This window comes from Adiantum capillus-veneris, chromosome 19 (genome assembly GCF_014529385.1).
Source record: "Adiantum capillus-veneris isolate H3 chromosome 19, ASM1452938v2, whole genome shotgun sequence".
In the NCBI taxonomy this organism is placed as follows: Eukaryota; Viridiplantae; Streptophyta; class Polypodiopsida; order Polypodiales; family Pteridaceae; genus Adiantum; species Adiantum capillus-veneris.
In genome coordinates this window covers 101,562,041-101,576,016 of record NC_140949.1, presented here as the reverse complement: position 1 = coordinate 101,576,016, position 13,976 = coordinate 101,562,041, and the positions used below count along the sequence as shown (strand labels likewise).

Here is a 13,976-nt window from a genome sequence, read left to right as displayed (position 1 = left end):
GCGTAGAGTGCCCTCTAGAAAGTCCTAGTCAACTCTGTCGTATGCCTTCTCAAAGTCGAGAAGAAGAATCACGAGGTCCTCACCACGGAGCCGTGCCAGGGCAGAAGTCTCCCAAATAGTAAAGATGTTGTCAAGCATACAGCGTTCCTTGACAAAACCTGTCTGGGTCCCATCTATAAGGCTCTCTAAAAGTGGTTGAATCCTCAAACTTAGAGCCTTGGCAAGAATTTTGTAGGCTGAGTTGAGGATGGTGATGGGTCGCCACTGTCGAATCTCATCCATTGAGGTAGATCAGGCCCTCACTCATGTTGTCAGGCATCACTCCTGTGTGCAAAATGTACTGAAAAGCACTACAGAGATCTGGGTTAAGCATGTCCAAGTACTCCAAGAAAAAGCTGGGAGTCAACCGATCTTCTCTTGGACAGCTACCACGGGGGAGGGCCCTAAGAGCCGTGTGTAGCTCCTCAAGATGAAGCGGCATCTCTATCCTCTGACGCATCTCCTCAGTCACAAGACAAGGCATCTGTGCCCAAACGTGCTCTCTGCATGCATCCTGCCGCTCTGACTAGGGCTCTGCAGACAGTAACTCACGGTAGAAGTCAGTAGCAACTGCACGCATATCCTCGGGCTCACAAGCAATTGATCCGTCGGGCCTCCTCAACTGACTGACCTTGGCATGCGAGTGTCGAGGTCCCACTATCTCAAAGAAAGCACCAGTCACTCTGTCGCCCACCTGAGTCCACTGAGATGCCTGTCGGTGGAAAGCAAACTCATGTCGCCTCTCCTCTGTGCTAGCAAGCTCCTGACGAGCCTACTGTAACTGCTCCTCCAACCAAGGACTGTCTGGATCCTGCTCCTACATCCTCTGTAGTGAAGCAATGCCCCGTCTGCGTCTGAGACGCTGCTCCGCCTCTCTCACTGCAACCCGGTGAGCCAGAGACTCCTGAAGAGAAAAAAGGCTAATCTGAGCTAGGCCTGAGGCCACTCTGTCAGCAGGAGAGTCCTGTCTGTCCATGCCCTCTATCCAGAGAGCCTCTACCCTCTCTCCGAGTGCCGAGTCCAACAAGACCCTCTCTGGGATGCGAAGCATCGTGCTCCCACTTCTCTGCCTGTTTGCCACTGTGAGGATCACTGGTGCATGGTCCGAGAAAGAGGTCCCTGCCAGGATGCCCACTGACCCTCCCAAGTCACTGAAGTGGTCACTAGTGTAGAAGGGATTTATCCGCGATAGATTCACTCCTCCCACTCTGTGGTCCGATCGAGAGAAGGCAAGACTGTCTGGGGGCCTCACAAAACCAGGGTGCTGCCATGTACCCAAAACCCTCAGAGTCATACAAAACCTCTGACGCTGAAACTGGGGCCCACCTAGTCCCTGCACATTCCATGAGACGATCCTCCTCATGGGGAGCGAGAGAGAACAGATGTTGTCGCAGCAGCTAGACGTGCTATCTTCGAGGCTGGCTTGGATGGGGAGTAATCCGCATCCGAGCGTCCTCTAGATAGGCGTGATTGCAATGAGTGCCTAGCCCAAGCCCAAGCAGAGCGAGCCGTACGTGAAGCAACCTCCTCTGTCTAGGAGTCCTCATGAATGTACACATAGCAGGGCAAACACTGCGTATCAGCAAAAAAGTACACCACAATGTGCCTACATCCTGCTGAGTCTGGGGGTGTCACCGCAAACTTGGCCAGTGGCCACAACGTCTGCAGTAGATCTGTAACTCCTAGTTCTCCCATGTGGTGAGAGAACTCTAGGACCTGTGTATGCAACCATCCCAACACTGAGTCGAGAGTCCACTCTGTCTGGGCCCTGCCGCAAGGGGGAAGGAGAAGCCAATTGCTGAGTCCAAGGCCTCTGTCCCTCTAGCGGCAAGGAACAGAGCATGGACCCTGAAGCAGGCTGCCTCATGGTCTGCTGAGGGATCACCGAGAAAACGAGTGAAGCCGTAGTCGAAGAAGTCCCAGCGGCGTCGGATGTCAATGCTCATCAGACCACTAGGAATAGCTGTAAGGGAAGATGTCTGAACCTGCAGAGGGGGCCGTAGGAAAGGCTGACTCTCTCTCGCTAGGTGACTTGTGGCGAAGGTGCTGCCAAGAGATCTCCTAGCCGTCGGGGAAGGTCCTACCCCCTGGGCCGACTGTGGAACTGGAGCAGGAGGGGGAGGAGAAGGAGCTGGGGGAAGCGGTGGTGAAGAGGGGCGGGAGGGGGCGACAGAGGTAGAGGGGCGAGGTGAAGAGGCGGCGGGAGCAGAAGGCGGGGGGGAGGATGAGGAAGAGGGGGGGAACTCTGAAGGGGGAGAGGCTGTCGAGGGTGAGACTGGGATGGGGGTTGGAGCTGGGACCTCCTCTTGCTCAAGAGGACCAAAGCGGTTCCCCGTGGGAACCCATTGCTGCTGAGTAGGCGCTTGAGGACCACTCTGAGTGCTAGGCTGACGCTGTGGCCCCTGTCGTCGTCTACCACGGGCCTGCTGCCATCCCTCCTCCGCAGGAGCCCCAGGCTCGGAGGGTGGCTCTGTGTGTGTGCGCTGTGCCTCTGTCTGTGGCTGCGGGCCTGCCCTGGCAGGCTGGGGCTGACGCTGTGGTGTAGGTCGAGGCCTCCTCCGTGGACAGGCCTTTGCTAGATGGCCCATCTGTCGGCAAATGAAGCACTGGTTCGGGAGGCCCGGATACCCCACACTCTGTCTAAACCAACCCCCACTCACCCGAGGCAAAAGAATAACCTTCGGGAGCGCGTGAGTGTCTCTGACCAAAACTCGAACTGAGGGAATGCTACTCGCCTTGGCAGCTACTGATGCTGCCATACGAGGTGTCTCCAAGACAGTCGCAATGGCTGAGCCGATCCTGGAAAGAAGTGGTAAGTACTCCCTCTTCAAACCGGGGGGGTAGCGCGTTGGAGGGGCTGCGCAGGGAGGTAGGCAGGGCGGGCTGTGGAGGGAGCGGGTAGGACAGGCAATGCTAGGGGGCAAGGGCGGGGGTGCAACGGAGGGGCAGGGAGAGAGGTTGACTATGGTGAGGAAGGGGGAGGGGGAGCAAGCGGGCAGCAGTAGCAAGCATATCCATGGTGGTCCGATGACAGCTTGATGCTGTGGTTATTTTCAATTAGATCATAATCTTCGTGTGGCCGACCACTTTCTTGGGCAGCCACATTAAAATTATTAAATAATGACTTTTTTGAGTAAACTGGGGACACCATCTTATTCGTGCGCTTGTTCTAATCTGTTTTGCATTGCGTTGGGCTGTTGTTCTACTTATCATACTATCCAAACACCGATAAATGTCTAGATGGCACATTGCATCGGAAAATTTACCCGTCAATTTAATTGGTACCAATAAATTCATAAATTCATTCTGCATGCACAAAATTCATTTTCATCCATTTGTAGCCTTAGCTACAAATATTACAATACCACATGCTACTTCTCCAAGCTGCTACGACAAGTCCGAAGAATGTGGACAACGAAAGCTACTGAGAAATCAAATGTCCGATGATGAAGGACGAAGGAACTGCACCAACCACCATTTAGAACGATGAACTATTTGAAGGAACTCCATCGGAATTCAAAGTGATAATTGCAATTGATCTTCATCCGTTTGGAACACATCCCAAGAAAATGTCACCCCACTGTCAGAGTGAATTGGGAACATATATCCAACAGAAAGGAACACACATCAATATTGAGACTGTAGCTAAGCAAGATCAAGAGATCTTGCACCTAAGTGCTACAAGAGAAGAACAAGGTGCTATTTAAAGCCACCAAATGAATTGCCAATTGTGTCCGCTGCACATGGAACCACTAGAACTGAAGGAAGTAGTCTGCAGAAATCGACTCCCAAGCTGGCTCCACATCTCCCTCTGAAGGGAGAACACCCGGACCATGGATAACTGCCGCAACTCTCCAATAGTCTCTACCGGTGCAACTGGGTCACCCAAGGAAGGTGACTGTGAAAGAAAATATACATGTGTAACTTGGAACCAAATCCGGGAGAATCGAAAAAATCGTCTCCCCATTGTGAAGAATGCCATGGCTAACTGCTACTAGTTCCTAGTCTAAGAAGGACCACTATCCACCTGTACGAAGCTACATGCCAGTTTAAGGATAAGGGAAGTAGGTGTCTTGAACGGTACAATCTCCAAGGATCAATCTGGAACACAAAACACAGGAACTGTTGCTGGGATGCACTCAGAAGAGCAATCATTAGACCTCAAATCCGAAAGACGAAGCAACTACACCGATGGCTCAAGAGAACATCTGCCAAGAAACTAACTGCAATGTGGGCAAAAGCATGCCATCCAAAGCCGCAAGAAGAGGCCAAGGAAACCAAGGACTAGAAGACATCGTGCATGGTGCTCTACTGAATGGAGCACCAATAGTCAACTGAGGATAATAGCTTGGAATCCCCCTTTGAAAGAGAAGTATCCTCAAAAGTAGGCTCTGAGGTAACAACTGACTCAACCCCACTCAGGATTAGAGCTACCATTTTCATGAAAGCTCCAAAGCTAAGGGTGAGAGTCCTTCTCAAGATAGAAAGCCCCCTTCGTGCTCAATCTTCGAAAAGAGAATAGGTTCGACTAGAAAGAAATTTGAGACAACCTGGAGTAAAACTGCTTCCTCTATAACTGAATAGCAAAACCTGAATCTCATAGAACTCGAGACTCAAAGAGAATTACACCATTGGTAAACTTGAACTGCTAAGAATTAGAAGACTAAATTATGAAGATAATGTTTGCCAAAGAAGCCGTCTGGGTCTAATAGGACCTAACTACTCAAGCAAACTCGCTGAGATCAAACCAAATGTCTGCCACTCTTCTGCGTCTGCCAAGATAAACCTATAGGTTTAATCCAATACAATATGCCAAACTCTATACAAACTCGGAAGAGCACATATACTCACACTATTGTAACTTGCTTCCTTAGAATCTTCGCCAAAACTCTCTTTTCCACTTGTGCTGAAGAGAATATACCCATACATGATACAACTGCGTAATCAATATCCAATACACAACATAACAACGATACTGAAGGGAAGAATAAAGGAACGGCTTAGGAGAACTACAACATCTCCACGAAGATGGGAATAGGCTGCCTCAAGTTGGAGCTCTCCAAAGGGATGTACAGGAGAAGCATGTAAGTGTGGGTGATTCCGGAAGCATTCCCATTATCTGCGGACACTACATGCAAACTTGTCATGTGGAGGATCTAAACAAATCTGTCGATGATCATAAAGAATATCGCCCATAAGAGATCGCAAACCTGTCCCACAACTGATATTGACAAGGTCACAAAAGGGCAAAATGACCAAACCTGTAGGGCCACACTATCAATGGTGAAGAGAGAACATGGAATAGTCCACACTCCAACAAAACCTCCTTGAACGGTTGTCATTGTTGGCTAAGCATCTTGCACCACATCCACTGAAGTTGGGATCATAAGAAGTGTCACCAAGTGATGACATGGCATGACCTGAAGGAGAGACTCCGGAAAAGAGGGGTCATAGCCCTACTGAAAGATGGAGAAGATGTGTTGACTTGCAGAGCCTAGCTGAGACGCTTAACATTAAAGACCAAAGACTTTATAAGTTGTTCCAACTTATGGGACCCTGTTTGACAGGGCCTAAGGGGACACAAGAGAATAAAAATAAAGCTATGACCCCAAATCACTTGGAGATGCTGACATAGCATTGTTGTACGGATGTTCCGCGATTTGCGTTGATTGCTGAGTGGCAGGCGTATGCATTTGCGCGGGCTGCTCTAGTGCCAGCTTTTGGGACCGAGATGCTTTTAGATTTGAAGCTTTTCATGTACACTGCTTTTGGAAGGCCAAGGACCTATAAATAAAGTGCCAAGGCCTCAGTTTCAGGCAGATAGGCTTGGGAGCACTGCTGAGACGAGGACCCTAGGACATTGTACTTTGTGAAGCATTAATAATAAAAAAATACTGAAAGGGGCGCTAGTCTTTGGAGCCAATCTCTCTAGGCGCGGAAGTACGCCATGCCATGTCATCTTTGTCTTAGTTTTGTTCAGCTCTTTCAGTTTGCTCTCGTGTGTTGTGGTAGATTCTCGACTTGGAGTGTCCAAGTCTGTTACAATGTGAGATAAGAATCCCCCTTTGCCTGTTAAAACCAACTCTAACACATGCACTGGATCATGCATCTGGTTTGCTGCATACTGGATGAACAAGAGTCTACTGAAGCGAGAACTGGAACTTCCATCCTTGAATTGGAAAGAGAAAATCAAAAAAATGTGTGCCGCTTCTAAGAGGAATAAATTTCTCTCTGTCATCCATAATCCACAACCTGGTACAAAAGTGCAACTAACTCATCGACCTGCTACCTGTTGGTAGGGTTATCGTACAATCATACGGTAAAAGTACGGTACGGTTTCATACGAAAAATTACAGTGTATTACAACTTATAACGTACGGTTTAGATAAGTACGGTGTGCTTTTAAAATAAACTCTTAAGGATTGTCGTAGGGTGTGTTGTATCATACGGTTATAAGTATGGTTGCAGAGTACAATGTTTGTTCGATATGGACATTCGTACGGCGTACAGAAACTTCCATGCATGTTGGATAGATAGCTCTGCCAAAAATGTGCAATTGCAAAAGGCACAACAAATCTGCAGTCCATCTCCTCGAAGATAGAAACCTGCTCCATTGCTACCTCCTTTCCTTTATTGTCTTGTGTCGTCTCTAGGGCATTCCTTAAGTTTTCTATCTCTTGCTGGTAGGCTTGTTTCTTCTGCATAAAGCTGATGGTGAGCTCTCTTCGTTGCATTTGCAGCACACGAAAGTTTTGAAGATCCTATTGCTGTCCAAACACTTCTCTCTGAAGAAGGCGGCTGAAAATAAAATGGTTCCCCCTCTGGTTCTAAAAGTCGCATGCATGCTCCCCTTGCGGGAAGGCACGGCAACAAATCTCCATCTAGGAAAACCAGAACAATCCAGCAATGCTCCACATCATGTAACCTCTATCGGGTTTCCCTGAGTGAAGAGAGATCGAGGTAATCAAGGGTAAAAGACGGGGAGTCGTAGACGAGGGTCCATAGCCTCCACATACCGAAATCAGCCCCAAACTAGAGAAAAATTAGGAAAAAATAGCAAGCTTCTTCTCTCTCAATCAAGTCCAAAATGGCACCAGATCAGCCAATACTGACCATTCAAGGTGGTCATGTCACCTAGGTCTCTGATACCATGTTAGAATAGGCAGCAGAAGATGCAATGAAGACAAGAACTCGCCTTTGATCTGGTGGACATCTTGACTCCGATCTGGCTCGACTCTGATAAGATCCTCTGACACTAGAGAGCACCTACAATACCATATACACGAATGAGGAGAGAGATCACTAAGGTGGAAGGAGACATGACATCTGAGAATGAGAGAGAGAGAGAGAGAGAGAGAGAGAGAGAGAGAGAGAGAGAGAGAGAGATTTGGGAAAAGCTCTCCATGCTGATAACAAACTGCTTAAACGAGTGACCAAGGGTGACCGGCATAGATTTGACATGCCTCAATGGATTGAAACAAGGTATACAATGGATTGAATCACTAGAGAGCACCTACAATACCATATACACGATGAGGAGAGAGATCACTAAGGTGGAAGGAGACATGACATCTGAGAATGAGAGAGAGAGAGAGAGAGAGAGAGAGAGAGAGAGAGAGAGAGAGAGTTGGGAAAAGCTCTCCATGCTGATAACAAACTGCTTAAACGAGTGACCAAGGGTGACCGGCATAGATTTGACATGCCTCAATGGATTGAATCAAGGTATACACAACTGCTACTGCTACTGCCATGTGCTCTTGCACACAAGGCCAGTGACAGCCTCAACATGGGCTACCCTAGCCTCCTATGAGAGCAAGGCTCTAGTGGGATCTCCTCCTAGCAAGAGAACTGATTTGGAGGGAGAGAGGCATGTCTCATGGCATGGCTGCCATCTAGAGATCATGGAACATCTCTCTACCGCCTACACCTATGATGTGGTGCTTTGCATGTGGATGATCACATTGTCTTTGTATAGATGCCCTGAGAAGAAAGATGCAAGGTGGAACTAGAGTCTAGAACTCCTTGTTGCCCATGACGAATGCCGTTGTGCTGCGTGCTATTGGTGACCGTGTCACGTGACTGCATAGGCTGCCAAAAACACTAGGCTAGCTGCTCTAAAAACGCTAGGCCTCCAGCCAGAAAACACAATGCATGTTGCTCAAGGGACACCTTAGGGCTGCCCAGAAGGGGCGCCTTGCAACTTGGGCCTATGCACACACTGTCTCCTCCCGTGCCCCTGCCCACACCTCTATATCTCCAGAAGTGTGGGTCAGCCAGTTGTCCACCTCACAACTATAAATTGGGGAAAATGAGGCAGAAGGCACTTGAGGCCCTCTAGGGCCACGGAGAAAACCTAGGCAAGGCTGGGAAAGTACTCCCAGCCTGTAGGAGCCTACCGGCCATGGAAGGAACCAAAACCCCCGAGCCAAACGTGGCTAGACATATCCCAACATGAGAAAACAACCTCACTCTGGCCGGGCACAGCCACAAAACAGACCTCACTTCCTAACATCTGTCCTTAACATCTGTCCTTAGGAGATATTGGGACCGACTGGACAAATGCCGAGAGATGACATGACTCTTTTAACATTTTTTTTGTGCTAAGTTTCTTAGTCAATGCTTCTTTAAGTGCTAGGCTTTCCCTACATCTCTAGAGTTGTGACAAAAACTCAGTACGCAGATCTTTGTATCAATGTATGCTTGTGTGTGTACATGTGTGGTGTGGGTGTGTGGGGGCATACATTGGTACCTAATTCTACACCCACTATTGGGCACTGATGACGTTAATGGGGATGTTGTAGTATTTGGTCAGTACTATGCATGATGAGCTGATATCAGGTTATATTGTTTTATGGATGACCACCGCGAGTCTATACCTTGCACTTTCCTTTAAAGGTGAATCTAGGCTTATCTTGGATTCCTGTAGGTATTTTTTTTAGTCGCATATTGTGAAGTTTCCGTCCGAGCTACGACCACTTTATATATTGGGTTAATTGTTTTATCTTTTGTGGTGCGTATGCCCTATCAAATACCTTATTTTGTTTCCATTCAATGCTTCTTTTATTGCTAGGCTTAATTATGGCTGAGTCTGCCCTGCATCTCTAGAGTTATGACAGAAACTTAGTACACAGATCTCGCATGTGGTGTGGGAGCATATATTGGTACTCAGTTCTACATCCACTATTGGGCACCAATGAAATTAGTGGGGATGTCGTAGTATTTAGTCAACATCATGTAGGTTTTCATAGCTTTAGGCTTGTTTTATATTTTCCAAGATGAGCACACATTTTGTTTTATGTACCGTACTTTATTTTAAAATGTTGCTGATAGCTTTCTAGATGATTGAGTTGCTTCTTGATACACACTTAGCTAATTACACATTTAGGGTTTATCCTGATGTGCGTTCCTGAAGAAGTTTCATAAGCATTATGTCAACCATTGGCTCTTTCTAATGTTAGAAATGCCACAGGTTATTGCTTGCCCTTGTGCCCTTGGACTTGCCACACCAACTGCTGTCTTGGTAACTTAATTTTTTATGCTAGTTTTGGTCAACTTCCACTTTGATGGCTTTAAGGTAGTTCAGATTTTCTAGTGTTTTGTAGGTAGGTACATCTCTTGGTGCAAAAAGAGGGTTACTAATACGTGGAGGTGACATCTTAGAAAGTGTTTCTTCCCTCGATACAGTGATATTTGACAAGACAGGGACGCTTACTCATGGAAGACCTGTTGTCACAAAGGTATCAATAAGTATGGAGTCTCACTCTCAGAAGGACAACATAGAAAAGCTTACAACTACAAGGTGTGTTGTGTGATCTAACCACTAGCATTTATGGCATGTGCAACCTCCTTGTAAAAGCATCATTTTGTCGATTCCTCATCTATTTTGTCAAAGAGGGAAAGGGGTGAGACCAGGGAGTCACTTTTTTTTGTGCGAGCGTATGTGCTGAGTATCTTTCAAGATTTTCGAGAAAAATGTATTTGGATCCTATCTTTTTGTGGGCAGAGCAGAAAATGAGCTTGAGGAGTTGGTGCCTTGGAGTGAGCGGGAACTTCTTGCTTTGGCAGCTGGAGTGGAAAATGCTACCTCTCATCCTATTGCAAGAGCTCTTGTCCAAGCTGCCAAGGATGCTGGCTGTAGGCCTGTCCAGGTAATTGGTTATAGTCTGCCATTTGTACCTCATTCTTTATAAAAGCAAAGGCTGCTCATCTCCTGTACGACTTATCACATGGTGGTTGTTTGTTTTGCCTCCATGTTAGGCGCTAAAATGCTTTGACTTTGTTCTTTGTTGCCTTGCAAGAGTTTTCTCCTATGCGTAGTTTTTTCAGGACGAGGCTGAGCATGTAGTAGAAAAGGAGATGGAAGTGGGAAGTAGGATGTAGATTGTGTACATTTTTTGCTCATTTTGTTTTATGCATGGCCTGGAGAAGGTTATTTTCTGCAAGCCTGGTAAATACCAGCGTGATATTTTCGGAAGGACAAGAAGCCATATGCTTATGCATGGATAATAGTCATTACACAGAGCGTCTTTTTTAGTCGTGGTTTTTGGGGATTGTGTGATGAACCAGGTGTATGCAATAAGAGAGTGAGCCGCTGTTTTATCAGCTCAAGATTGAGGGGTAAAACCCAAGCTTCTAGTTTTTGATGTTATGTTTAATGTGGACTTTGCGAACAATTATGTTTGTGCAGATATATAGAAGCTTACTAGTTAAATTGTCTCTGGAGTGGCTTTCTTGAAGAATGGCAGTGACAGACACCTAAAATCTATGCAATTCGCTCTTTGCTTTGCAGGTTCAAGATGGAACATTTGAACAAGAACCTGGCTCTGGTGCAACAGCTATTGTGGAAGGAAAGAGAGTGACAGTAGGTACATTGGAGTGGGTCCATCGGTACTTCTCTGATCTGTTTACCTCTACGTTAAGGGAACTGATGTTTAAGACGTATCTGTTCAGAGCATAGATCTTTTTTACTGCACAATCTACACCGGTATTGGTTGAGACACCTACTAGATCAGTATTTTACATGCATGGCTTGTGAGAGCTTCCAAGTCGTCATTATGCTAGATTGGCCGTCTAGTCATCTCGATTAGCCCGTAATGGTCGGTTATTGAGATGACTCGAGGGCCAATCTAGCATAACGATGTTGCTTTCTGTTCGAAGTTGAGCTTACATTTATTATAAGTTCCTTTGGACAGCCTCTGCTTTTCTATGCCACACAAATATTTCCATTCAGCCTTCAGTGATCGTAATCTGTGCATGTCTTGTAGGTTGGTGGTAAAAAAGGAGTCTCCTACACGTTTGTGACTTCCAATTGTATTTTTGATCCCTAATGAGGATTACAGGTTTTTCTTTTGTTTAAATTGCATTAAGTGCTCATGGAAAGAGACGAGGCTACCTTTTATAGACAATAGGATTTTGTGTTTTGTAGAATAAATTAGAGGGTTGTACTCTTAGTGACAAGGTTGTGTTCTGTTAGAGCCAGTCTTGAAGTGACATTGTTTCATATACAAACTTTGCGACAATGTTTTTAAGGACTGGGTATTTGTGCTTAGAGCTGATTTATGAAGCTCTTGTTCTGTGAGGCTGTAAAGTGGTCAAAGTCTTACATTACTAAGAATTTAAACATCAAACTCCATGACTGATGCATTTCATTTTGCTTTTGGTTAAGTTTTGGAGCATATGGGCAGACTCCCGAGCAGGCAGAAGGTTGGGAAGGGCAGACAGTTGTATACGTAGGAGTAGGGAATGAAGTAGCAGGTAGCATAGCAATGGTGGACAAAGTTCGTGATGATGCTGCAACTACTGTTAAATCTCTTCATGAAATGGGAATTAAAACAGCGATTGTATCTGGAGACAAGCAGGGTGCTGCAGAAGCTGTTGCTGTTCAAATTGGTATCAATAAAAAGGAGGTATGCTGTCCCTAAATGTGGCTTCATGAATTCTATGTGTCAGTCAACTCTTGATCACCTTCTCTTGTCCTTTCACAGGTCTATGGTGGAGTAAAGCCTCATGGAAAGGCTGAGTTAGTAAAGCGCTTGCAAGAGAAAGGCAGGAAAGTAGCTATGGTTGGTGATGGGGTCAATGATGCAGCTGCATTAGCACAATCAAATGTAGGTATAGCTATGGATGGTGGCGTAGGAGCAGCAAGTGAAGTGGCTTCGATAGTTCTCTTGCGTGGAAGACTGACCCAGGTGTGTTTAATCAAATGAAGTAAGCCAATGTTATGGAGCATTTTCATGCTAGTAGACCTGCATCTTTCTTGTGATGAAAAAATTCAGCTCCAAGATCCTCTTGGGGTTGCCCATAGAACATCAAGAACCCTAAAATTTAAAATTCAAAACCTAAACCCGAAACTAAACCGTAATCCCTTTATTAGCACTCTTTGACTGAAATATATCAGAACTCGCGATCAAACCTGTAAAACAAAAAGACTTGAACTGTTGCATTCAAAATAGTGAGGTTTGTAAACATCAAAAGTCATTTGGAAAACCTTCCACTGCAGAGAGGTGTGTTTCTATGATTCCTTTGACGGCTTGCTTGATTGAGTAAGACAATTGCAAAGAATTAGTTTAGTGCTTGTGCGTCATAACAAAAATAAACTGATTTGCAAGGAAGTTCTTGCTCTTTTACTCTTTACTATTTTTACAGGTTGTTGACTCTGTTTTGCTAAGTAAAATGACGCTGAAGAAAATAAAGCAAAATCTATGGTGGGCTTTTCTCTATAATATCGTGAGTTGCTGAACTTGAATTTTCTCTTTTTTTTCATTTGCTTTGTCTGCCTTAGGCTGTTGAAGGTGGTCGGTAAAGAGTGATTAACCACTAATAAGTGATGGTACTTTGCTAATGACATGGACACACAAACACTAATAAAAGTAGCACAGGAGTGGAAAGATTAGAGCATTAAATTAAGTGTTTTTTGAGATCCGAGTGCTTACAGGAGTGCGTACTTTTTTTTTTACCAGAAAAGAAAATCTTTCCATGAAAAAGTCACCTCAAGGGCACAAACCCTAATACAACAGAGAATCAACCATAAATGGTATCACCAAAAGATAAAAGTCCTAAGGCAATCTAAAGTACAAGATTTCCTCAAATCAACGCTAGGAATGGGGATTAAGCGTAGACAACCTCCTAGGCTGAGAGGTCTTCAAAGCCTTGTCCTCAGCAGACTTCTTAGCAATTTCTACTGAAGAAGGAAAATGCCCCTCGTAAGCTGAATTTATTCTTTCAGAACTGTTGCTGATGTCCAGATCAGTGCCGGTGGTGGATCATGTAGAGGTGTCGACGAAGTATCTGAAGAGGGAAGAGAAACAGGAATGCTGCATCATTACACAAGCTTTGGAGCCTCTGTCCTCCGAGCTCATCGTTTTCTTTTCTTCGCTTCCTTCCTCCTACCTTTTTCTGCTTCACTTTTTTTCCTTACACTAACACCTTAATGATTAAGGCTAGTAAAGCTTTAAGCATTTGCCACTATAGATGAGGCTTCACAAATACAAAAAAATGGAGCTATATTACTAAAGGAACTGGATAGCCGGATAGGGGCGTGAGGATTTTGATGAAGTCTACTCTACTAACTAGATTCTTAAAATTCCCCACGTTTTTAGGCAGAAGGCAAAAGGTCGTAGAATGGTTCTTGCACCGTGTTGAAATCTGAACTTCCATAAGTATGAGGCTTGTTAGATTTCAGGGAAGAAGAGGTGTCGTCAATTTTGCGTTTCTTACTGCATCAAGAATCAGCTGATTTGTTTGGGCTTGTGGAATTCTTTAAGGCTTTTTAGAGTTTAAGGATGATCAATTTTGTATGCCTCTATCTAGTGAAGTAAGCTTTGCTGCATGAAGACAAAAGAGTAGCTCACTCTTCAAGTCTTATCATGAGAGTGTAGACATTTGAGAAGAGCTCTTTAAGGCTCAAGAATGAAGAAAGAATGCATGTTAAATTTGCA

General features: G+C 45.4%; 1 protein-coding gene across 1 annotated transcript in view; it reads left to right on the top strand.

Annotated features, from left to right (window-relative positions):
* PAA1 (P-type ATP-ase 1) overlaps positions 1-13,976 on the top strand; it is a 102,508-nt gene that overhangs the window by 87,655 nt on the left and 877 nt on the right. Inside the window, exons 10-16 of the mRNA XM_086491024.1 lie at positions 9,509-9,559; positions 9,642-9,838; positions 10,043-10,187; positions 10,829-10,926; positions 11,705-11,945; positions 12,024-12,227; positions 12,685-12,765. Coding sequence (XP_086347150.1) covers positions 9,509-9,559; positions 9,642-9,838; positions 10,043-10,187; positions 10,829-10,926; positions 11,705-11,945; positions 12,024-12,227; positions 12,685-12,765 — 1,017 coding nt within the window. The remainder of the gene's footprint in view (positions 1-9,508; positions 9,560-9,641; positions 9,839-10,042; positions 10,188-10,828; positions 10,927-11,704; positions 11,946-12,023; positions 12,228-12,684; positions 12,766-13,976) is intronic.